This window comes from Chlorocebus sabaeus, chromosome 17 (genome assembly GCF_047675955.1).
Source record: "Chlorocebus sabaeus isolate Y175 chromosome 17, mChlSab1.0.hap1, whole genome shotgun sequence".
NCBI lineage: Eukaryota > Metazoa > Chordata > Mammalia > Primates > Cercopithecidae > Chlorocebus > Chlorocebus sabaeus.
The window spans coordinates 52,198,745-52,221,921 of record NC_132920.1 but is presented as its reverse complement, the minus strand read 5'-3'; the positions used below and the strand labels follow the sequence as shown (position 1 = coordinate 52,221,921).

Genomic DNA, 23,177 nt, shown 5'->3' with positions numbered 1-23,177 from the left:
TTCAAGAGAGCTGGTATATTCTATGCATTGAGGTATGGCTCTGAATGGAAAAGAGATCACTGAAGAAGATGAGTGACTCGATCCATTCAATTTAGTACACATTTAAAGGCCTATTGCACATGTTGCTTTGGGAGCATAAGGGATACAAGCAAAGATGAAAACATGGCTCTTGATTTCATGGAGCTAGCTTCACTGTGCACATGGAAGGTCACTCCCGGGGAGGCCTAGAAAATTCTCCATAAGTTGGGCTTAGGGGCTTCAGTCTGGCTAGGAGTTGGCTAGGGGACTTGAGTCTATCTTTGCATAGAATACACTGTTTAATCTAGATTGTATATTTAAGGATGTATATTTGGAGAAGGAGGCTGGTAGAGATTATTGGGAAGCAGGGTAAAGTTACCCAGATATATGAAGACCCCAGGGAACTATCCTAAAACATGTATGTGAGGGCAGGATACACCAAGTATCGGCACAAGAGGTTGAAGAAAGGAACATTGCCTGAAAGGGTGATTTGAAGAATTCTTTTTGTAGAAGTTACACTTCTGGTTGTTCCAGAGAGAGGTGCAGAGGACTGCACAGGCATGGAGGGGAGCAGGGTGGATGGAAGGCCTGTGATCACAGAATTTTGATCAGTTTTGGAGGGCCCTCCAATGAACCTAAGAACAACTTTCTCTTCATTTTCTTCAGGTGAAGAGTTGTTCAAACATGTTACGCTAGAGAAAAATAACTTTGCCCTGCTAGAATGTGTCCTGCCTTGTGAAAAGATTATGTGTAATTTTACCCGATCTTAATGGACGTAAAAAAAGATAAGTTACTGTTTTTTGGGGAATGTCTGTGTATCTCTAGGGCACAATGTCTGACATATAGAATGTGTTTAACAAATGTTTGACAACCTGAACTGATCTGAGACAAATTAACTTTTTGCAGGTCATTTAAGTTTCATGTCAGAGCATTTAAAGGCTTCTTTTTTTCCTTCAAAAATTAGAAACAACATTTATTGTTTCTTGTTAAAATGTGGTGCTCTCATGAGAAAAGAGTGTGCAAAAAGAGCCTTCCTTCACCCTGGGTTTTCTCACTTATCCCAGCAGGCTGGGACTGTCCTCACTGTGTAGGAGGGAAAGTTTTTCACCTGCTCCTGGGAAATTAGGCTACTCTACTGTAGTTTTACTTTTGATTACTTGCATATGTAAAAAAAAAAAAAAAAAAACAAAAAAACAAAAGGCAAAATCCAACAGCTAATGGGTTATCTCTCCCTAGGCATATAAGCCCAGTCCACTTGGATACAGATGTGGGGCTCAAGTCCAAATTCCCATGTGCAGCCCAGGATTAGGTGGTACTTTGGAAATCAAGTGGGTGTTCCTGGCTAGGGATTGAAGACGATCTCAGCCCCTGGTCAGCTGGTTGAAAACATCCAAAGTGCCTCCAGTGAGAAGCTGAGATTACCTCTTTAATGAGAAACACTTTGGGTGAGGTAGGGCCCACCGTCAACTGGTAGGCAGCATTCTTGCCACAGGTAGTATCTGGTCTAGAAACTACTAGATCTCCAAATCCTCTTAAGGTCCCTTACATTGACAAGAATGAATTCAAGTTTCGAAATGACACACCAAGTTATATAAGGTAGAGGATGTCATTAAGGCAATAGTCTCACCAAGTCCATGCACAGAGCTCTGATCCTACCGTCACCCTCCCCTCACTCTCCAAGTCTGCTTAGTTCTGCCCACTACTCTTCCTTCTCAGTGACAGTTCCAGCATCCAGAAGTCTTGAGCAGCCTTCAGCCTTACAAGTTGGGGGTGGCCTAATTCAGAAACTTCAGGGCAACTTCAAGGCCAAGGAAACAGGCCACATTGGTTGGGAAGGCTTGGTTCATCACTGCATCAGACCCTTTAGACAAGGATGTGATTCCTTCATCCCAGATGAGCTCCCTCAGCACATCTCCAAAACCATTAGGATATTTCCCAGGAGGTGCAGTCTGGAAGTGAGACTTGAGCACATCTTGGGGGATTGCCACAGCCCAGTTGAAGATCCCTTCCATGCAATGCCCCCAGCCACCAGGATTCAAGGCGCACTGAGCTCACGGACCCTCTTTCCTTCAGGAGTGAAGATATTTTTTAGCCATTTATATGTTATGAATTACATTCCACTAGCTGGAACATCTCACATAAGGGTAAGCATGGTCTCTTTGTAGATGCCTCGGATCCCAAACTCCTGGTACAGCTTCTTTGCACAGTCCAAGGTTCCAATGTACTTGGTTTCCCCTGAAGAAGCCTGAAACCGTAACCAGCACTTGATGGGTGCTCCAGGGGTCACGATGCCTGTGGTGAATGTACCAGATAACATACCAGCTGCAAACAGCTGGGGATAGCTGAGCACATCCTCTGGGTGTTTCTGTCATAGTTTCTTCCTTTAACCAAACCCAAAGAAGCACACAGCAAACATGGGGGTGACACCGATGATAGGGGCAGCCATTCACTGATATAGCCCCGTGATGCCCCTTCTAAGAGTCTTTGGGAGACAGTCCAAGGTCCCAGAGTACATGGGAGGCTGTCTAGGCAAACTCGGTAGCTGTCTGCAGTCGGACCTTGACGGTGTCCAGAGGGTGCCCCATGAACAGCAGGCACATGCCACCAAAGCTGCTGGCCAGCAGGTTCTTGAGCAGGCTGATGGGCTTCGGCTGATCAGCCATGGTCAGTCTGCCTATCTCTGAGTCTGTCAGTTCCTGGGCCGTCCTGGCTCTGCTGCCCCAGCTGCAGCGCCAGGGCCGCCAGTCTTGCATTTAAAGGCTTCTGCTTGCTAATTCATTTTGGTTAAAAAAAAAAATCATTCTCAGAGATAGCCAAGGTAATGGGCATTTATGTGTTGTATAAATGTGATATTATATATATGTATATATTTGTCCATGGCTCCTGGTTCATAACTCCCACAGCCCTCATTATATCCCAAGTGATAAAAATGATAAGCATATCTTTCATTGGGGTATTTAGCTTTTTTGTCTTTGGTTACTGAAGCAGCTTCAGACAACTTCAGAGCAATAAAGGTGAAAAAGACAGTCTTTTATTGTAATGTTGGAGCACTTTAGGCCTAAGAAATAGGTCTCAGAAAAAAGAATCTCCCTCTCTGAACTTTTGCCCACCTTTTTTCCCCAAGACAATAGAAACGGAAAATATCTCCTCATCTAACATCACTCCCACACCTTTTGTCTTGGGGCTGGTCATAAAGAAATTCTTTGACTTACCTTGTCTAATCATAGGCCATAAGACCCTCAATTCAGGAAGGGTCCTCCCCTCTACCCAGGAGGAAGGAATGCTGTTCAGAGAGGCCAAGAAGAATCTGAACAGACAGGCCTGGCTGGGTTTCCTCATTCAACCTATTAATATCAGGTTATACCCTTTTTATCCAATCACATTTGTTTACAGTTTTCCATGTTGTAATCATGTCTGCCCAATGAAGATTCCATAAAAGGCCCAAGAAGATGGGATACAAAGAGTCTTTGGACCTTTGAACTTGTGGAGGCTCTAAGAAAGGTGAACAGTAGCTTATCCCTGTGCTGGGAGGGTAGTGCACCCCAGCTCCATGGGAAGGAACACTTTCGCGCTTGCGACCCTTTCAAACCTTGCTCTATGTACCTTTTCATCTGGCTGTTGTCTTGTATCCTTAAAAATATCCTTTGGAATGTACTGGTAAATATAAATTAGTGTTCCCTAAGTTTTGTGAGCTGTTCTAACAAATTAATCAAGCCTAACCAAACTCAAGAAGTTTGTGGAACCTCAACTTGAGGCCAGTCAGTCAGAAGTCCCAGAGCCTTGGACCTGTGACTGGTGCTTAAAGTGGGAGCAGTTTTGTGGGAGCCCTCAGCCTGTGGAATCTGACTCTGCCTACCTGGAGATAACGTCATAATTGAATTGGATTAGAAGATGCTTCGCTGGCGTTGGATGCAGAATTGATTACTTGCTGGTTGATGGAGATAAATCCCCACATATATGGTCATGGAAGTCTTTTGCATTGCTGGTAGTGGTGTGAGAGCAGAGGAAAACAGTTTGTTTTTTCAACACAATGAATAATGATTATTTATTAAGCACCAGTAGGAGTCTAACCATGGGGTTAAAAAATAATTGTTCAGGGAGATAACAAAACTACCAGGGTATATCATTTCTGAATCTTTCACTGATGTTATTTCATTTCTTTAGTTTTGTTTTCCCGTTCATAAAATGGAGGTAAAGATAGTTTAGTACCAAGGCTCCTCTAAGGATGAGATTTCTCCCATTTAAATCACGATTTATATTGCATGACTAGAAAGTAGAACATATGGTCCGTGACAAGGGTGTTGGCAATTTGTGGGAGAACAAAAAAGATTTGATAACAATTTCTAACTTGGTTCATCTCTGTAGTAAATTAAAAATGTTGCTCTGATTTGTGGGCACTGGGGGTGGAAGTAGGGTAGAAGGAAAGAAAAATTTGGTCCTTTTCCTGTCATCCCTTTCTTTAGGGTCCCCTTTTGTTCCCCTTCGGGAAATGGAATAAAAAAAAAAACCCCTGCATTCGTCAGTAACTCTGGGTCAACCACAACTTAAAGACAGTAAGCAGGTCAATCAAAACAGGGGCAATGATTGCTATAAAACTAACAGGTACTCTCATTGATAGAACACAGGCATACACAGGAAGATACATTCACAGAAAGAGCTTCCTGCACAAAGCAAGCCACCAGCGCAACATGACAGTGAAGACCCTGCATGGCCCAGTCATGGTGAGTAGCAACAATCATTCTGGTTTAAGGACAGTCATGCCTAGGATTTCAGGAAAACAAAGTTCTAAGGAGTTAGGTTTGATTGGGGTCTTTTTGGAATTACTTCTTTAAAAAACAGAGATGACTTTAATTTTGACTCCTGTCTGGTGGCAAAAAAGAAAAAAATAACTAGAAAAGTTATAATGGCATAAAAATGCAGCTCCTGGCCAGGCGCGGTGGCTCACGCCTATAATCCCAGCACTTTAGGAGGCCAAGGCAGGTGGATCACATGAGTTCAGAAGTTTGAGACCAGCCTGGCCAACATGGCAAAACCCGATCTCTACTAAAAATACAAAAATTAGGTCGGGCCCGGTGGCTCACGCCTGTAATCCCAGCACTTTGGGAGGCCGAGGTGGGCGGATCACTTGAGGTCAGGGGTTCAAGACCAGCCTGGCTAACTTAAAACCCTGTCTCTACTAAAAATACAAAAATTAGCTGGGTGTGGGGCAGTTGCCTATAATCCCAGCTACTTGGGAGGCTGAGGCAGGAGAATGGCTTGAACCTGGGAGGTGGAGGTTGCAGTGAGCCAAGATCACACCACTTCACTCCAGCCTGGGTGACATAGCGAGACTCTGTCTCACAGAAAAAAAAAATGCAGCTCCTCACCCAATGGTTTTTGCCCAGGTGCTGTTAGTGTGTGCAGTCCTTGGCATCACAGACAACTAGCAGGTTCTCTCCTGTGGCCATCCCTTATAGAGTTAGGTTGGCCTGAAATTCTTATCTCATGGTGGGAGCTTGGCCAGCCCTTTAGGGATTATGTACATATACATTTTAACCAAGGAAACTGAGGCCTCAAAGGGTTTAATGATTCCCGTGAGACCGCAGGAGTGCCCTGGGTAGAAGAAGTGAAATCACCCAGTGTTGACTTTGGACAGCTCCTAGAGAAGGGAAATTTCCCATGTCTCTGATTGCTATTTATTTATTTTGCACCATCTCATTCTTCTTGGAGGAAAGAGAGATGTCAATGCAATGAAAATCTAGCCCCAGCAGGTCTGGAATCTTGCCTGGCATTAGTCAGATAAGGCCTGGGAAGAATTTACTGTAGAGGCACATGAAAACAGAGGTTAGGAAATCCTGCATTTTATTATTGGCTTAGGTAATTTCCTTGTTTTCTCCTTTTACAAGTCATATAATTTAAAAGAGCTTGAATATCATAAAAGGTTCATGGCATATAGCAATGGTATGTTTTAATTTATTTTATATTTATGTGTTATTTTAAAGATTACATGTAGCACAGCAAAGTGCCATATTTAGGGGCACAGGCTCTGATGTCAGGTATATCTGGCTCCACTGCTTGCTAACTGTAGGATTTTTGGGTAAGTTATTTATCTTCTCTGTGCCTCAGTTTCCTCAACTGTACAGTGGGGATAACAATGGCATCTTTCTCATGGCATTTATTGGGAGGATTAATTAATATCTTTGAGAAAAAATGAGTCTGTACTCTGTACTGGCAGATTTGTGTATGCTTAAGTTTCAGTTAATTTGGCCATTCTAATAAACAACAACTGGTAACGATAGAGAAAGCATTCAGTAAGTGTTAACTGTTCATATTAATGTTATTATTATCCTGGAAATTCTGATCAATCCTCTGAAGTAGATGGGGATACTTTCCACTTTATACAGATGAACAAAAGCTCAATTAAGCTATTTATTTAACTTTGCTGGATACTATAAGCACAATAACTGGTACACCAATCTAAGCTTTCTGGCTCCAAGTACAGTATGCTTCTCTTTGAATGGTTCAGAGGCAAGATTTCTGAACTTAAAACCATTGCATCCAAGCAATTCTGTTGGGTAGCTTTGTGCTCTATAGCTATTTCTATTTCTAGTTTCCTTAAAGAAATCTGTTGTGTTGTCAGGAGGAAACATAACAGTGCAAGGAGCGTTGGAATAGAATTAGAAGTTGAGAGGTGCAGGCAGATAGGACATCCTCAATAAGTAGTTGAGGCAAATTCTCACGGACCTAGCGGTTGACCAGGTGCATGCTTACAGGAGAACACACATTGCTGGTGAGTATAGGGGGTGAATGTTCAGGTTGCTCAGGTGGGCTCACATTAGAGTGAAGTGCAAAGCTAGGCTGAGAAGGTTGGTGTCCTGTTTCAGCTCACCTTCACCTGGTGCTTTCCCTTGCCTCTGTCCCCTGTTCTACAGATTGAGAGCGGTATCTATTCATCTGCTTTCTAGGTGGCATATAAGAGTTCAAGTCCATACAATGCTCTGAATTTCTCTGAGAGGTGCTGTTTAAATCATTCTTAAGAACCAGCAAAAACCTGGTTCAGAGCCCCTGCTCTGTATTACATAACCACTAACATCTACAGTTTCAGATCAAAAGCTTTGTGGAGCAAATTGGAGTAATTTGCAGACATCATCTGATTTCCTGATAAAGAGCTGTGTGACCTACAACACATATGCACATCTAGTTCAGCTGTCACATCGCTTAAAATGCTTGGCTCTTCTAATGAGACAAAACTAAGATTAATATTGGTAATAATAAAAATGACCTTCAACGGCAATAGCACTGACTACTGACACCTAGGTTTGAGTCCCGAGACTGGTACTCATATGCTGGTGAACCCAACCAAGTTATTTATTCCCTTTGGGACAGAACTCTTTCACCTATCTAATTGGGATAATTAATACTAGCTCTGTCTACCTCACCAGGTAGTTGTGAAAATCCAGTAAAAGCATTTTCTAAAATACTCTATATTAGCAAATATAATAATGACTTGTTAGAAACATGGTAATTATTGCTAAATCATAGAGCTCCAATGTATGTATTTAAAAGCTTTCATAATGAAAATTAATAGTGATTCAGTGAGTATGACACAGAAGAGGAAAGAGAAAACACAAAGGAGGAATTTACTTAAGAACCCTAAAGATGTGATTGATAGGCTTGGGAAGTTATCTAAGACCCTTTAATATAAGCTGACATCTTTAAAAAAAGAAGTCATAGCAGTCCAGGCGTGGTGGCTCAGGCCTGTAATCCCAGCACTTTGGGAGGCCGAGGTGGGAAGATCACTTGAGGTCAGGAGTTCAAGACCAGCCTGGCCACATGACGAAACCCTGTCTCTACTGAAAATACAAAAAATTAGCAGGTGTGGTGGTGCACATATGTAATCCCAGCTACTTGGGAGGCTAAGGCAGGAGAATCGCTTGAATCTGGGAGGTGGAGGTTGCAGTGAGCCAAGATTGTGCCACTGTATTCCTGCCTGGGCAACAGAGTGAGACTCCATCTCACCAAAAAAAAAAAAAAAAAAAAAAAGCCATAGCACTTTGTCAAGACAGAAGGTATATGAGCATGAATTCCACATCTATCTAGTCTACTGTGTAGCACAATATAGAGTTAGCAAGTTAGAGTCGCCAGTATTGGATACGTATCATATGCTGCCACTATTCTTCATGATTTATGTGGATCATCTAATTTAATCTTCACATATATATACATTTTTTTTTTTTTTGGAGGAAACAGAATCATAGTTGCTTAGAGTCCTGGAATTGAGTTACATACAGACCCTGGACTTCTGACTCTGAAGCCCATGCCCTGAGCTACCACACTATAAAGTCAAGAACTAGCTGTTGAATGAATGAACGATTGTGGGGGATGAAAATTGATGCTTGCTGATTACCTAAAGGCAAATTAGCCTCATTCTGACTTTTCTGGGTCAACCTTGCTTTCAACTTCTTTTTAATATCAGCTTCCTCAGTATGGCAAATGGACACTATGACCTTTTTGTTTACTCTTATTGTTTTTTTGTCTCTGGTATCTGCAAAATATGAAAAGGAGAGCCTTTGAAACCAACATGTCTAATCACGTTCCCTATCTTAACTCATGGAAGGTGTGAGCCTGAGCAACGCTAAGCCTAGGGAATAAAAGCAACTTATCTTCAGCTCTTCTTCTTCTTCTTCTTCTTCTTTTTTTTCCCAAGAAGGAGTCTCATACTGTTGCCCAGGCTGGAGTGCAGTGGCTCGATTTCTTTTCACTGCAACCTCTGCCTCCTGGGTTCAAACGATTCTCCTGCGTCAGCCTCCCGAGTAGCTGGGATTACAGGTGTGCGCCACCATGCCTGGCTAATTTTTGTATTTTTAGTAGAGACGAGGTTTCACCATGTTGGCCAGGCTGGTCTTGAACTCCCGACTTCAGGTGATCCGCCCACTTTGGCCTCCCAAAGTGCTGGGATTATAGGCGTGAGCCACCGCACCCGGCCTTCAGCTCTTCTTCTGTATTATGTTGAGAGTCGGTGATGGGCCTTGCTCATCCCCAGTAAGGGTCAGTGGCGATGGTGGGTGAGCAAAGCATGGTTGTGACAAAGGGAATGTGGCAAGATTTTTAGCTTTTCTTTTCATTAGATCTTCGGGGCACTTTCATTCTTTGTGCATTACTATAACACCAGATAAAGTGGCGTTTCAATGTAAGTATTAAAAAAACGCTCCAGAGCTAAAGAGAAATAGTTTCCATATTCTCTGTTGTTGTGCATCATTAGTGCCCTGGTTTCTTTCAATTAGCATGGATAATTGGAACTTTGCTAACGTTGGTTTTGCATAATGTTTTTCTTAATGCAGTCAGCTTAACTATATAGTTCAATTTAACTGTATCGTTTTGTTCATTCATTCACTCACTCACTCTTTCATTCATTCCGAAAGTGTTTATGGAACATGTGTAATATGCAGGAACTTACAATCCAATGGGTGTAGATCTGACAGGAACACAAATACTACATTTCCAGACAATTAAAAAATGCTACTTGAGTGCTAGATGATCAAAGCTTTATAATTTAAGGACAATAAACATACTTCTGATTGAACCATTTTAGAGACTGTTCTTAGGGAAGATCATATCTGAGCTGGGCCTTAATGGAAGGGTAGGATTTTGACAGACAGAGTATTCTAGGCAGTGTATTCTAGGTGGAGGAGTGGCTTGGAGGAAGGATTTTGTGGGAGATTCACGGGATATCAAGTTGGAAATAAAAACAAGAGCTATCGTTTATTAAGCCTCTATTTTCGTTTTACAGATTTATAGGTGTTTTATATAGAACATGCTACTTAATCTCGTTAGTAGTCTCATAAAGTGAGCATTATTATCCAGTTGGAAGGAAGAGAAACTAGAGGCTCAGCAAGGAAGCCAGGATAGCATTTTAACCCAATCTCAGACCCTGGCATCTTTCTGTCTCACTGTTTAGAAGCTCTTAGACTCTGGAGGACTTCACTTACTAGCTAGGCTAATGAATTTAGTTTTCAGTTTGGCACCTTGATACCTTTAGGTGTGAGTGTTCCCATCTCCAGGTGAGGAACTGAGGTGCAAAGAGAAGCCCTGATCCCATAAAAGGACAGGAATGCTGAGTTCCACCAGAGCATGCATCTCTTGCTAGTAGGTGAGGCGAGTCTCTAACTGATTACAGCCTCTTCTGTTTTCCAGGTCAAATACTTGCTGCTGTTGATATCGGGGCTTGCCTTTCTGAACGAGGTGGCAGCTAGGAAAATCCCCAAAGTAGGACATACTTTTTTCCAAAAGCCTGAGAGTTGCCCGCCTGTGACAGAAGGTAGTATGAAGCTTGACACTGGCATCATCAATGAAAACCAGCGTGTTTCCATGTCACGTAACATCGAGAGCCGCTCCACCTCCCCCTGGAATTACACGTAAGTGCAAATGAGACTGATCTTCACATTCTTTGGAAAAATATGTTAATTCTTTCTTATCATAAAGTAGAAAATGTAGAATACGTAGAAAACATACAAGGGAAAATCCTCTTAACAATGAAAATTTCATTTTACCTGGGAGCTCACATCTTTCTTGTTTTGGGCTAGGTTCACCTTTGTGGTTGATGGTCCTAATATTTTGCTTCCACATTCTCATAAACTCTGTACCTTTTTCTGCTTCGTGTAGCTCTAGGATAGAATTCACAAATTTTCCTGTGTTGGAAGAGAGGGTTCTTTAAAGCAGATTGCATAATTATCTCCGCATGAGGATAAATGGGAAACAGAAAAGTTGGTTTAAGGAGATTCACTCAGATTAGACATTATCCTTTAAGGAGTGGGAATGAGTGGAGGAGAAAGGCCAGTCTGGGAAATGGGATGTTAGGTGGAGACCTTCAGGGTACAGTCTTGTAATTTGGCCTTAAGATACAGGTTCTTGGAACACCAAGCACCCCCTCAAATTCTCCAAATATGAGTATAAAAATAGATTCCAGGGACAATTGAAGTGTTTCTGGGGTTGTCATGTAGCTTCTCATGTGAGTGTGTTATGAGAAAACCTTGGGACTGTAGTGCCCCCTGCCTCAAACTGGGAAGATGTGGAGAGATCAAAGAATGACTTGGACAAGTCCACCTTAGCGAGTAGATGAGTTTATTAAGGCTTACATATGGGGCGCCCTAGGGCCACAGCAGGACAGATCTAGAGATCCGCCCTGCCTCCCATCTCTAAGCTGCTTGGAAGCGAATTTTCTGGCTCTTTGCCTACTGTGTGTGTCCAATGGGACTGTTTCCCTTGGTAGGTTCTCAGATACTCTCTGAGATGTTTGAGTTCTCAGTGGCCTGCTCCTTGGCTGTACATGGTGGCCCTGGCTCACTGCCCATCCTTCATGGTTCAGACAGTGGATACACACCCTCAAGTAACTTGATGGGAGTCCTGTCACACTACAAGTGGAGTATGTACAGTAGCAAGCTGGCAGGATAAATGTTGCGGTCTTTATGCCTCCAGGCAGAGGGGCCTATTCAAGGAGAAATGGAGAGAAGGTCTGAGATTCACAGACCTCTGGGACTGTGGCTTTCTTTTCCAAGCAGCAGGCTCTGTAGTCCGACTAGTGATGGAAGACTGACTGGTGACGTTCAATCTCCAGGCAGAGAATAAAGAATATTGTAATAATAATAATGCCAATAAGAGATCTAATGTGAATTGAATGCTAACATTTGTACAGTGGGGTATTTTATATGTACTTGTATCACTGAGCATTCTCCACAGTTGCATGAGAAAATGGAATATGAAAATCCCCATCTTATAGTTGAAGAAACTGAGGCTTAGAAAGGTAAGCCACTGCCAGAGGCTGGTGTATGCTGCCAGGCTGTGTGGCTCCAGAGCCTGTGCCACAGCCCTGTGGAACTACCTCCCTGCAGGTGAGCACCCAGTGCTGTGGGGCTCTCATTCACTGTCTTCCTCCCCCATGCCTCACCATTGTGCTTTGGCTTGCTCCTCCTGCAGTGTCACTTGGGACCCCAACCGGTACCCCTCGGAAGTTGTACAGGCCCAGTGTAAGCACCTGGGCTGCATCAATGCTCAAGGAAAGGAAGACATCTCCATGAATTCCGTTCCCATCCAGCAAGAGACCCTGGTCCTCCGGAGGAAGCACCAAGGCTGCTCTGTTTCTTTCCAGTTGGAGAAGGTGCTGGTGACTGTTGGCTGCACCTGCGTCACCCCCGTCGTCCACCATGTGCAGTAAGAGTTGCACATCCACTCAGCTGAAGAAGCTGTAGAAATGTCACTCCTTACCCAGTGCTCTACAACCAGTCCTGTCTGATCCCCAATTCCCTCCATTTCACAGGACTCTTAATAAGACCTACATGGATGGAAACAGAAAATATTCACAATGTATGTGTGTATGTACTAAATTTTATATTTGATATCTAAAATGTTAGGAGAAAAATTAATATATTCAGTGCTAATGTAATAAAGTATTAATGATTGAAAAATACTTCAGGTGTTTGTTTGCTATTCCAGCTTGTACTCACAGACTGTGTAGCCCTACAGATTTTGGAATTCTATATGCCTATCATTTGTTTTTCATATTTCCTCATCAGAGCACCAGTGTTAGAGTTGTTTTGTTATTAATGGTGCCTGGAGATTGGTTACATAAAGAGTTAAGGAAAATGGTACAAACAGAACTCAGGTTCCCTAGGGACACTTTACCGCTTCGTTATCCCAACTACATTATTTTACAAAGCAAGTATTTCTTGGCCACTGTGCTAGCCAATGGAGATACAAAGAAAAGTAAGAAATGCATATGAAGGGACATGTGTTGATAGGGGCCATCCAAAGAGCCCCTGGTCATGAGGGCCATGGTGGCCACTCTGTTTCCTCCTCTGACTTCTGGGACCTTTAGGGGTCACTGGTTATCTTTTGTCCATCTCTTACACATCTTAGAGGCACACAAACTTCCAGATTCTGATCTCCATGCCACTCTGAGGAAACTGAGAGGTCTTCTGGTGCCTCTGTTGCACACCACATTTTCTCCTTTACTTCCACCATGCCACTAGCTCAGAGTACATCTGCATGGCTGCTGCCTCCCAGGTTCCAGAGAGAAAGTGGGCTATAAGTTCTCATTCCCACCTAGGATTTGGCTTGAGGATGGACAGTTGGCAGGAGCCTGGCTCCCATTTTGAACTCTTTAGTCTGTTGGTGGGTGTGGAATGGGAGTGGTTGGAGAGGCTAACTCTTTCATCTCTTTGCTCCAGAATCTTGTACTTAGGATATAAATATTGACTTTTGTACTTAAAATGTTCAAATGTTCAGGTTCTTTTTTTTTTTGAGACGGAGTCTAGCTTTGTTGCCCAGGCTGGAGTGCGGTGGCACGATCTCGGCTCACTGCAAGCTCCGCCTCCCGGGTTCATGCCATTCTCCTGCCTCAGCCTCCCGAGCAGCTGGGACTACAGGCGCCCGCCACCACGCCCAGCTAATTTTTTGTATTCTTAGTAGAGACGGGGTTTCACCGTGTTAGCCAGGATGGTCTCGATCTCCTGACCTCGTGATCCACCCATCTCGGCCTCCCAAAGTGCTAGGATTACAGGCATGAGCCACCGCGCCCGGCTTGTCAGTTTCTTAAAATGTAAAATACCTTCCTCTCATAGCTATCAGCTTCACAATTTTACTCTAAATCTCACAAGTTCATTGTGATGCTCAAATCTGTGTGAAGAAAGTTTTCTCTGTTCATTTTGGCAGTAATAGCTGTACCCTAGGCTTAGTGCATATAAAAAACCCTCTGTCTGAGTAGTGGGGGAAGTATGAAGGAAATTTCAGGGGGAAAAGAATTGCACCACTGGGTGTATCAAGATACCATCTCAGCCCAGTGTGGTGACTCATGCCTGTAATTCCAACACTCTGGGAGGCCAAGAAGGGAGGATTGCTTGAGACCAGGAGTTCAAGACCAGTCTAATCAACACAGACCCCATCTCTCCCTCTCTCCACATACACACACACACACACACACACACACACACAATTAGCCAGGCATGGTGGCGCACACCTGTAGTCCTAGCCACTTGGGAGACTGAGATGGGAGGATCGCTTGAGCTAGAAGTTGGAGGCTGCAGTGAGCTATGATATCATCATTGCACTCCAGCCTGGGTGACAGTAAGACTTTGCCTCAAAAAAACCAAAAAACAAAAAACATTATATCATATTTCATTACACATGTACCCATGTACCTTCAAGGCAGTGTGCCAAATACTATAATCAAGGTATGAAATGGTAGGAAAATATAGGAAATTCCTGGAAAGTTTCAGACACAAGATGACTTTTGCACTGAGATGAATATGAATCGGTTTGGAGGAAGATGTGGGAAAGGCATTCCAAGCAAATGTAACAGCATGAGCAAAGGCAAGAGATGCAAAAAAACCTGGTATACTGGGGGACTGAAAGTAGTTCTATGTGCTCGGGATACTGTGGGCATGGGGACATGGTGGGGAACACACAACAAATGTTTCTTTAATGAATAAATGAATGAATTCACTTGGTAGTAGACAACGAACAGTGGGCAAATGGGCCACTCATGGATGGTTTTGTAAGCTCTGTTTCAGGAACGACAGGAGGATAGCTATATTTCACAAGATAGCTTTGGTGAGAGTGTGAAAGGGATCAGAAACCTGAAGGCCAGTGAGAAGATCAGAGAGAGAGCAATTTCACTCCGACAGTACACTCACAGTTTTAGAGCTGGATGAGCCCCTATAGATCACCTGGTCAACCCTTCTCATTTGCAAATGTGGCCCACAGGAATTAGGCGACTTGCTCAAGGTCACTTGGTAGTAACAGAAACAGGTTCATTGACTCCAAGTTCATGACTTTTGATAAGAGTTTTGCAGCAATGCTGTAGTGTGTCCAATAAAGATCCATTTCAGTCATTTCTCTATGTGGCCTCAGGCTGGCCCTGAGAGAGAGTGCAGAGATACCCCCACACCGCACATCTCCAAATACATTCTATGTGGTGCTCTGAAGCCTGGGGCCTTGAGTCACAAAGCTTCCTTCTGTGGCTTCTGCACTGAGGGTTGGCTGTCCTTCAGGAAACTGCATGTCCTCTCCTGCTCACAAGGTGGCGAACTGTGTCCAGTTGTTCCCAGATTCCTCAGTATACACTGAAAGGAAAGAAATTACTGCTTTATGGGTAATTTGTTTTATTTGGTGACTGGAAGCCACTTCTGAGGCAGAGTGAGTAGGCTGTGTTCTTCTGCTCTGCGCACAGGTTTCTGGGAGTGCCTTTGTTTTTCCTGTAGGAGAAATGGCTGAAGTTGAGCAGTTTAGGTGTTCAAATACAACATTGCATCATAATGTGTGGAGAGAGAAACCTTTGTTTCCACATGGAAACTTGAAAGCGTATAGTCTTTTCTTTCCATATCCAGTTCTTTTTGATGAATGGTTGGCTAAGGGGAAAAAAACCAACATATTCTTTCTTTGTCTCTGTTTCTCTCTTCCTTTCCCATTCCCTACCTCCCCAAATTTGGATAAAAGTCACCTATATATATATCTAAAGCTCTGTGTGATAAATTTTACTTGTAATTTACAGTGAGAAAAAGAGAAAGTTGGTTTTTCTTCCCCCACTCCCTTCCATAAAAGGAGAGGTAGAGAATATGCATTTAATATGTAGACAGCTCTTGGCTTTGAATCCTGGTTCTACCATTTTCTCAGAAGGACACAATTTTGTCCTTCTGAGATTCAGCTTCTTCATATGTTAAATGCAATATAATATCTATTTTAAGAGCTCTGTGTAAAGCAATTGAAATTTAAAAAAATGTAAATTACTTAGTACAGTAACCAGGTAATGGTAGGCGTGGTAACTGGGAGTCATTATTTCAAGAGGCACAGGAGGACTTAGGTTTCCCATTTTGCTTGGCCCAAAGAAACTCAGAACCCACTTCTATGTTTAAATACCACAGTTTGCTGGCAGATTAGACATTCGTAAAAGAAAAAAAATACCACAGTTATATTGTTCCTCATGGTTTTCAAATTTGCTTTTTAAAATTTCTATACATATATTAATATAGTATAGTATATATAGTACAAGTATATATTAGTATATAGATCCTATGTTTAAATCAATTTTCCATCTGTGAAAAGTTAAGAAAGCTGTAGATTCAATTGATTAAAAAATTCCCCCTGGACCCAAATGTCTATCGTATCCCTCTCCACTGGTATAAATTGGAAGAAAAATATTTGTAGCTCAATAAGTTTTAGGAGTGATACATGTTCAGCTAGATAAGTGTGTGCTTTGAAAATTGTGACCTTTTCCTGGCTACTTGCCAGTTCAGTGGGTACTGATTTTGAGAATTTTGTTTAGTAGTGAAGAAGAACGTATTTCAAAACTAAGATAAAAAATGATCACTATTTGAGCATCAAGATGTTCTTGCCAGCAAAATGTTGATTTCTTCTCTTAAATGGTACAGACACCACGGCAATATCAGAGAGCACAGCATAATGACTAAGCGTGTGGACACTGGAGCCAGATGCCGGGTTAAAATGTCAGTTCTGGACCTTACTAACTGTACTAGTTGCTAAGGATTTGGGTCATGTTACCTAGCCTCTCTGTGTCTCTTTTTCCTCAAATGTAAAACAGAGATGATAATAGTGCCTACTTCATAAAGTTATTGAGAGGATAGAATAATAATCTGTAAGGTAATTGGAATAGTTCTTGGCATGGTAGGCATATTGTTTAGTGTATTATTAAGAAAGATAAAATCTATCTATTACTCTACCACGATAATAGATCACGTTAATATTTTTCTTTCTCTTCTGCTCATTTGCCTCACAGATATATATTTTATAAGGCTGTAACTATAACATACATGCAATTTGTATTTGATAATTTTTAACTTCACATTATACTCTATGTATTTCCAATGTTTCCATAAAGTATTCACAATGATTTTTAGTAGCTGTGTAATTCTTTCAAGTTGATGAACCAGAGTTTATTTAGTTTTTTTTTATTTTTGGAGTTTTCGCTCCAAATATAAAAGAATAACTATTAACTTAAAAAAGTTAAAAAATGCTTGTAACTGTTTTAATTACGTTTTAAAATTATGAACTATGTAATACAAACAGAAGAGTTTATGTCTTTGTATATGGATAGTTGCCTTGCATATCAAAATTCTGTGTATGTGTGTGTGTGTGTTTTCATATCTATAGCCTACCTTGGGGCAAATTAGTTAATTTCTCTGAGTCTCAGTTTCCTCAACTATAAAGTGGGGTGATAATGTCTGTCTCATAGGATTGTAAAGCAGATTAAAAGAAATAATACATGTAAAGCATTTAGGGCAGTTCCCAGTTCCAACCAACCATTTTAGTCTTAGTGGTTATGCAGAGCCTGTGGATGAATGTTTCCATCTTTAAATTCTTGTTTTCAAAGTCAAAGAAATCAATGCATTAGACAAAAATGAGTTTATGAGTTGTTCTGGGGTTGTGACTGTGAACATATTCAGAGCCTTCTGATTCCACTGGCTTACCTCTGTGGTTTTGTTACGTGCTATCTATAGGTGACACACCGCAGCCCTTTGTATGGCCTGAGGTGAGGACCAGACTTTGTTTATAGTGGTGACACCACTAGAAGCCCTGTAACCATTTCCCACAACCACAATCTCATGGCTTTGACAGAAACCAACTCTGGGAGGCACCGCTTGGATGGGGTGTGTAGGCTGAATGTTGGAGTGGGATCTAAGTGTGACTGTCCCCCTTGTAAGGGACACCATACTCATGGAAAAGTGCTTAATATTCTTAAGATACTAATCCATCAGGCGAGAGTTCCCCAGGGTCCCAGGCATCTGCTGATCTCACATTCCTGGGCTTCTCAACCTCTGAGGGAAAAAACACTCAGACTTCCCACAGACCACTTGTCAAAAGCCTGTTTATCTTTTGCGGTCACCTCAAACCCCAAGTGGGATCCATTAAGAAAGCAAGGTTTACTTCTGCCTTTTGATATTGAGTGTGTCTACATATGGGATGCCAAACTTCTGGCTACTATATTTGAAAGTACAGAAAAAATATAATTAAATATAAAAGAAAACATATCTTTCTGTTCAGATCTATGTTGCTGAACTTTGTGACATTTATTAAGAACTGTGATTTGGGTTTAAGAATTGGAATGAATTGTGGTTCTTGCCATATGGAAATGAGTTTTGCTGGGTGAAGCAACGATATAATTACTCCTACTGTACAGCAGATGAACACCAAGGGATTCTTCATGATTCTCATTAGTACTAGAATGCTTTGTGATAAAAGCTAACACTTGCTCACTGGTTACAACAGAATACACACTTGTAACTTCACATGCATGCATGCACTTAATTAATCATCATCATAACTCTGTGAAGTAGGAAACACTAAATAGGCACATTGCACATATAAGAAAATTGTGGCACACATTGAGATACTATCTTTCTTAAGGTTATAATAGTGATATGGTGGTAGACTTCTGCATTTCATCACCAAGCTCCATTGCCTTTTGTGGGAGATCCACCACAAATCACTTCCCTGTGTGAGAGGCTCTGAACCACGGCATCTTTTCTGAGGATCACTTTTTCTGTGAATGGTCAGGGAGAGCAAGCTACAATATTTGCTTAGTCACACAATTACAAAATTTTAAGCATTGTGGAAAGCTCATTAGAAAGCTAACCAATAGATCCTTGGGTCAGCGAACTTCCATCAATAACTCAAATTATAATGGCCCTCATCTTGCTTGCCTATAGGAAGTCCAGTCCTTTGCCAAGCCCTTGTCCCCAGCGTTTTCTGGGGATCTTTAAACAACATCCTCATTTCCTCTAAACTTTTCCTGAAATTGTTCACCACTTTGACCGACTGTCTGGTTTCAGACATCAATTCCTGCCCCACTCAGCCACCTGCCGACAGAGGCCTGGTAACTTCCGTGAGGCTCCATGATTTCCAAGCCTAGGTCATAAAAGTCCATGCAGCTTCCACCTTGTTCCCTTCAAATGTTCACTCTTGGGGAGCCAACTGCCATGCAAGAAGTCCAACTACCTTTTCCCTCCGGGAAAGGCCACTTGTAGGCACTCTGGTTGACAGTCTCACAGGAGCTCCCAGACAACACCTAGCACGCACTGCCAGCCATGTGAAGAGTCCATCTTGGACATCCAGACTAGCTGAGACTTCGATTGATGAAACTCCAGCCAATATCTGAATGCAACTTCATGAGTAGGACAAGCTACATAATCTGTGGATTCCAGTGCAAAAAGTGTGGGGCCTATTGTTAAAAAAAATTAAGACTGTCAAGCAGGGCATTAAAACAACTGTGGGGCACTTTTAAGTGCAGGGCCCTGTGCTACTACTACACAGCCTACATGCCCATGATGCTTGCCTGCTCACGAGATCTGAAGAGAATTGCCCAGCTGAACTCTTCCTGAATTTTTGTGATCAAAATAAAATGACTTTGGTTTTACATAATATAATTTTGGGGTGATTTATTACATGGCACTAGTAATCACATCAGGTTCCAAGAACAATTATTTTAGACTGCCACAGCCAAGTATTATTACATTTTCTTTTTTTTTTCTTTTTGTTTTAGAGACAAAGTCTTGCCCTATTGCCCAGGCTGGAATGCAGTGGCCCAATCACAGCTCACAGTAGCTTTGAACTCCTGGGCTCTAGCGATCTTCCTGTTTCAGCCTGAGTAGGTAGGACTACAGGTGTGCACCACCACACCGGGTTGATAATTTATTTTTGTAGAGACGAAATCTCACTATTTGGCTTAGGCTGGTCTTGGACTCCTGGCCTCGTACATTTTTCCTGGCTTGGCCTCCCAAAGTGTTGGGATTACAGGCATGAGCCACCACACCTGGCCTACATTTTCTAAATGTTCACTTAGCTTGATATTTGTGTCTAAGGAAGCTGGATTATATCTAACCCAATTCTATTTTTTGTTTTGTCATTCAGCAGGAGTTCAAAGTTGTGCCTTTATATCTTTGCTGCAATTTTGGCTATCTCAACAACTAAAATGAAAAGCATGAAAATACATACCTCTATATAATAATCAGCAATGGTGCACAACAGCCCAGTATATATCATTAGTTAGAAAGACATTTTTCTACAAAGGGCATAGTCTGAAGAAATTCAACTCTGCCTACAGGATATATGACCTTTTACTCACCTTTTACAAAGAACAATTTAGTCCCCGGGAACCACGGCTTTTCAAGTATCTCCACTTTACATCTGCATAATTATAGGGCCCACATACATGCGTTTTTCAGAAAAACAAAAAAGGGAGCTTCAAGACATTTTTTACACAAGGCAGAAAAATGCTTGCCTCCTGGAAATGCAGATTTTCACATTCTACTATTTGCCCCAAGATAATGAAAAACAAGCCCACACTTCATAATTTATTCTGAAGTAAAATAGAGCTGAGCCTCTGGTTTCAGTTATTTATCAGAACTCTGTATTAATAAGCATTGCTGTGTTAGAATAGAATATGAATAGAATATGATGATGAATTGATGTTAGACTCTGGTGATGAATTGATGTTCATAATGACAACAACTTTAGATATTGTTCTCTACATAATCAAGAGAATGTTCTGTTGTGTTGCAGCCCCATGTGTATCTGATTTTCTTCTTTGACAATTTTTCTGCCAGGCATGGTGGCTCAAGCCTGTAATCCCAGCACTTTGGGAGGCTGAGGCGGATGGATCACGAGGTCAGGAGATCAAGACCATCCTGGCTAACATGGTGAAATGCTGTCTCTACTGAAAATACAAAAAATTAGCCAGACGTGGTGGCGGGTGCCTGTAGTCCCAGCTACTTGGGAGGCTGAGGTAGGAGAATGGGGTGAACCTAGGAGGCGGAGCTTGCAGTGAGCTGAGATCGTGCCACTGCACTCCAGCCTGGGTGACAAAGTGAGATTCCATCTCAAAAAAAAAAAAAAAAAATCTTTCCTGCATGATGTGCTAGGCTGAATAATGTTCACCAAAGATATTTATGTCCTAGTCTTTGAACCTGCGAATGTTCCCTTATATGACCAGAGAGACTTTGCAGATGTAATTAATTAAGGATTTTGAGATGGGGAGATTATTCTGAATTATGCAGGTGGGCCCTGGATGTAATCACTAGACTCTGCATGAGAGGGAGGCAGGGGGAGATTTGACTACAGAGACATAAGGCAATGTGAGGATGGAAACAGGATGCTACAGAGCTGGCTTTGAAGATGGAGGAAGGGACTACAAGCCAAGGAATGCAAGGACTGCAGCTTTGGAAGTTGCAAAAGGCAAACCATGATTCTCTCCTAGAACCTCCAGAGGGTGCAAAGTCTGGCTGACACCTTGATTTTGGCCCAGTGAACTGTAAGAGAAATGTGTGCTGTTTTAAGCCAACAACTTTGTGGTAATTTAAGTAGCGATAGAAAACTAATAGTATGCTTATGTGTATCTGAGCGCTTTCTTCTTCTTTGAAAAATCTTTCTTGCATGGGCAACTCTTCATCAAGTTGGATGTTTGATTAGCCTAAGCATTCTGTTTCCAGGCTGGAGGAGCATTCACTCTAGCAATTATTAGGTAAGATCTATCCATTTGTAATCTCTATGTCAATGTCTCCTTCTGCAAAGCCATAATTCAGGTTCATTGTGTCTAGGCCCCAATTCAATTCAATTAGTCTATTACAGACAATTTGCTTTCTCTAGTGGCCAGCCCAGCTAAACAATGTGTTTGATGACAGCAGAAGATGCAGGGTGGGAAATGTCTCTGACTCACCCATGTGGTGGATTCTGAAAGCAAGCAGCAAGGATGCTGTTTCGGTTTGACTGCTGCATGCCCTGTGTGGGAGACAACGAAGAGCACTACGGGGCCTAAAGTTGGCTTCTCACCATCTGACCCAAACAGACAACTTCTTACAGTAACCCCAAGGGAAGGAAGTCAGTGTTGGTGGAGTGCTCCTTCCACGAACTTAAACTGAGATGTCTGACCTACATTTCTAGCCTCCAAAATGACCCTCATTTTACTCGTAGTAGTTCAAGGTTAACTGCATAAAAGTTAACATTGCATGACAATCATATTTAACATAAAGATTATTTGAAATCCATTGTCTTCACCAAACTTCTTGAATTTGATACATGAAAGGGCAGTAGGGTTGAGCGGGTAACCATTTGTCTTTGTGGGTGTGCTGTCTCATGTCTTTAGGCAAACTTGCCTCCTCCACTTCCAGTGCTTCTCGCTCTTTGTTCCTATCCCTGTAGGGCTCCAGGAATGTCAGCTATGGCTGCAACTCAAGCTTAGCAAACCAGACCATTTTTCTATGTGATGTGATTTATGAGGCACTGGGAGGAGACTCTGTCTCTAAAATACATTTTTGTGTGCTGCTGAAATACTCTCTTTAAGGCATCACTTTTGAAGGCTCTTTGAAAAATATGCACTTCTAGAAGGTTGACACATTAACTTGGTAAGGTAGATTCCATTTTCTAGATATCCTCTGAAAACCTTCCTTTTAAACATGCAGCACCATGTTCTCCACTGGCGAGTCAAAGATCAATATGGCACCATTCTTTCTGTTGTGATGCTCGTGGTCGAGAGGGGAGACAGAAAAGAAGTTAGCAAATTCAACCCCTGGTCATCATGTCTATTGAAATTTAGTCAATAACTGGTTCAAACCACCCAGTGGGCTCTCCCTCCATACCTGTGGGGATTCCTTAGGGAATCTTAGCCTTCCTTTAGTGTGCTGGCTTCCTAAGGTGCTGCAGTGTTGATCTTTTGCACTCGCGGTCCACCTCCTGCAAGCTGGCACTGCTCTGAGCTGACCTAGATGCTTTGCCTTGTGGGAAGAGCACAGTGGGCATTTGCATGTGTGGTAGATGTCACCGGAGATGTAGAGTGACAGAGGGAGATACTCACCAGCACTATGGTGCAATTAACTCCACACTTAATATTAGGTATTCTTGTTCTTAAACATTCTTCAGCCACCATTGGCATTGAGGAATTCTCAGAGGCTAACACTTCTCCATGGGCTCCTTTCCTGTCTCCTGGTAGTTCTTCCCCTGACTCCATCTTTCCTCAGCTCTCACCTTATCCCCCTTCCTGCTTACCACCTTCCATTTACAGTATGGTTTAGCTTTTTGTTTCTCTGTGGTCTGCTAATGCAGGTCCTGGAGACCTTATCCCTTGCACCAAATACTGCCTTTCCAAGTATTTTGCAAACATTTCTACTCAAGGGAAAAAT

At 42.2% G+C, this 23,177-nt stretch overlaps 1 protein-coding gene and 1 pseudogene across 1 annotated transcript; one reads left to right on the top strand and one right to left on the bottom strand.

Annotated features, from left to right (window-relative positions):
* Nucleotides 1–1,775: 1,775 nt before the first annotated feature.
* Nucleotides 1,776–2,681, bottom strand: LOC103221369 (mitochondrial carnitine/acylcarnitine carrier protein pseudogene; annotated as a pseudogene).
* A 197-nt stretch (nucleotides 2,682–2,878) lies between these two features.
* On the top strand, nucleotides 2,879–12,383 carry IL17F (interleukin 17F). The gene is made up of 3 exons (XM_007972269.3): nucleotides 2,879–4,739; nucleotides 10,192–10,412; nucleotides 11,971–12,383. The coding sequence occupies exons 1-3, from the start codon at nucleotides 4,599–4,601 to the stop codon at nucleotides 12,206–12,208; spliced, it is 600 nt and encodes a 199-aa protein (XP_007970460.3). The 5' UTR covers nucleotides 2,879–4,598; the 3' UTR covers nucleotides 12,209–12,383.
* The last annotated feature ends 10,794 nt before the right edge of the window (nucleotides 12,384–23,177 follow it).

Excerpts from the sequence above, each read along its gene's own strand:
- IL17F (XM_007972269.3), top strand. The coding sequence starts at position 4,599 with ATGATTGCTATAAAACTAACAGGTACTCTCATTGATAGAACACAGGCA. Across the intron at positions 4,740-10,191 it reads CCCTGCATGGCCCAGTCATG|GTCAAATACTTGCTGCTGTT; the intron begins GTGAGTAGCAAC and ends TCTGTTTTCCAG. Across the intron at positions 10,413-11,970 it reads ACCTCCCCCTGGAATTACAC|TGTCACTTGGGACCCCAACC; the intron begins GTAAGTGCAAAT and ends CTCCTCCTGCAG.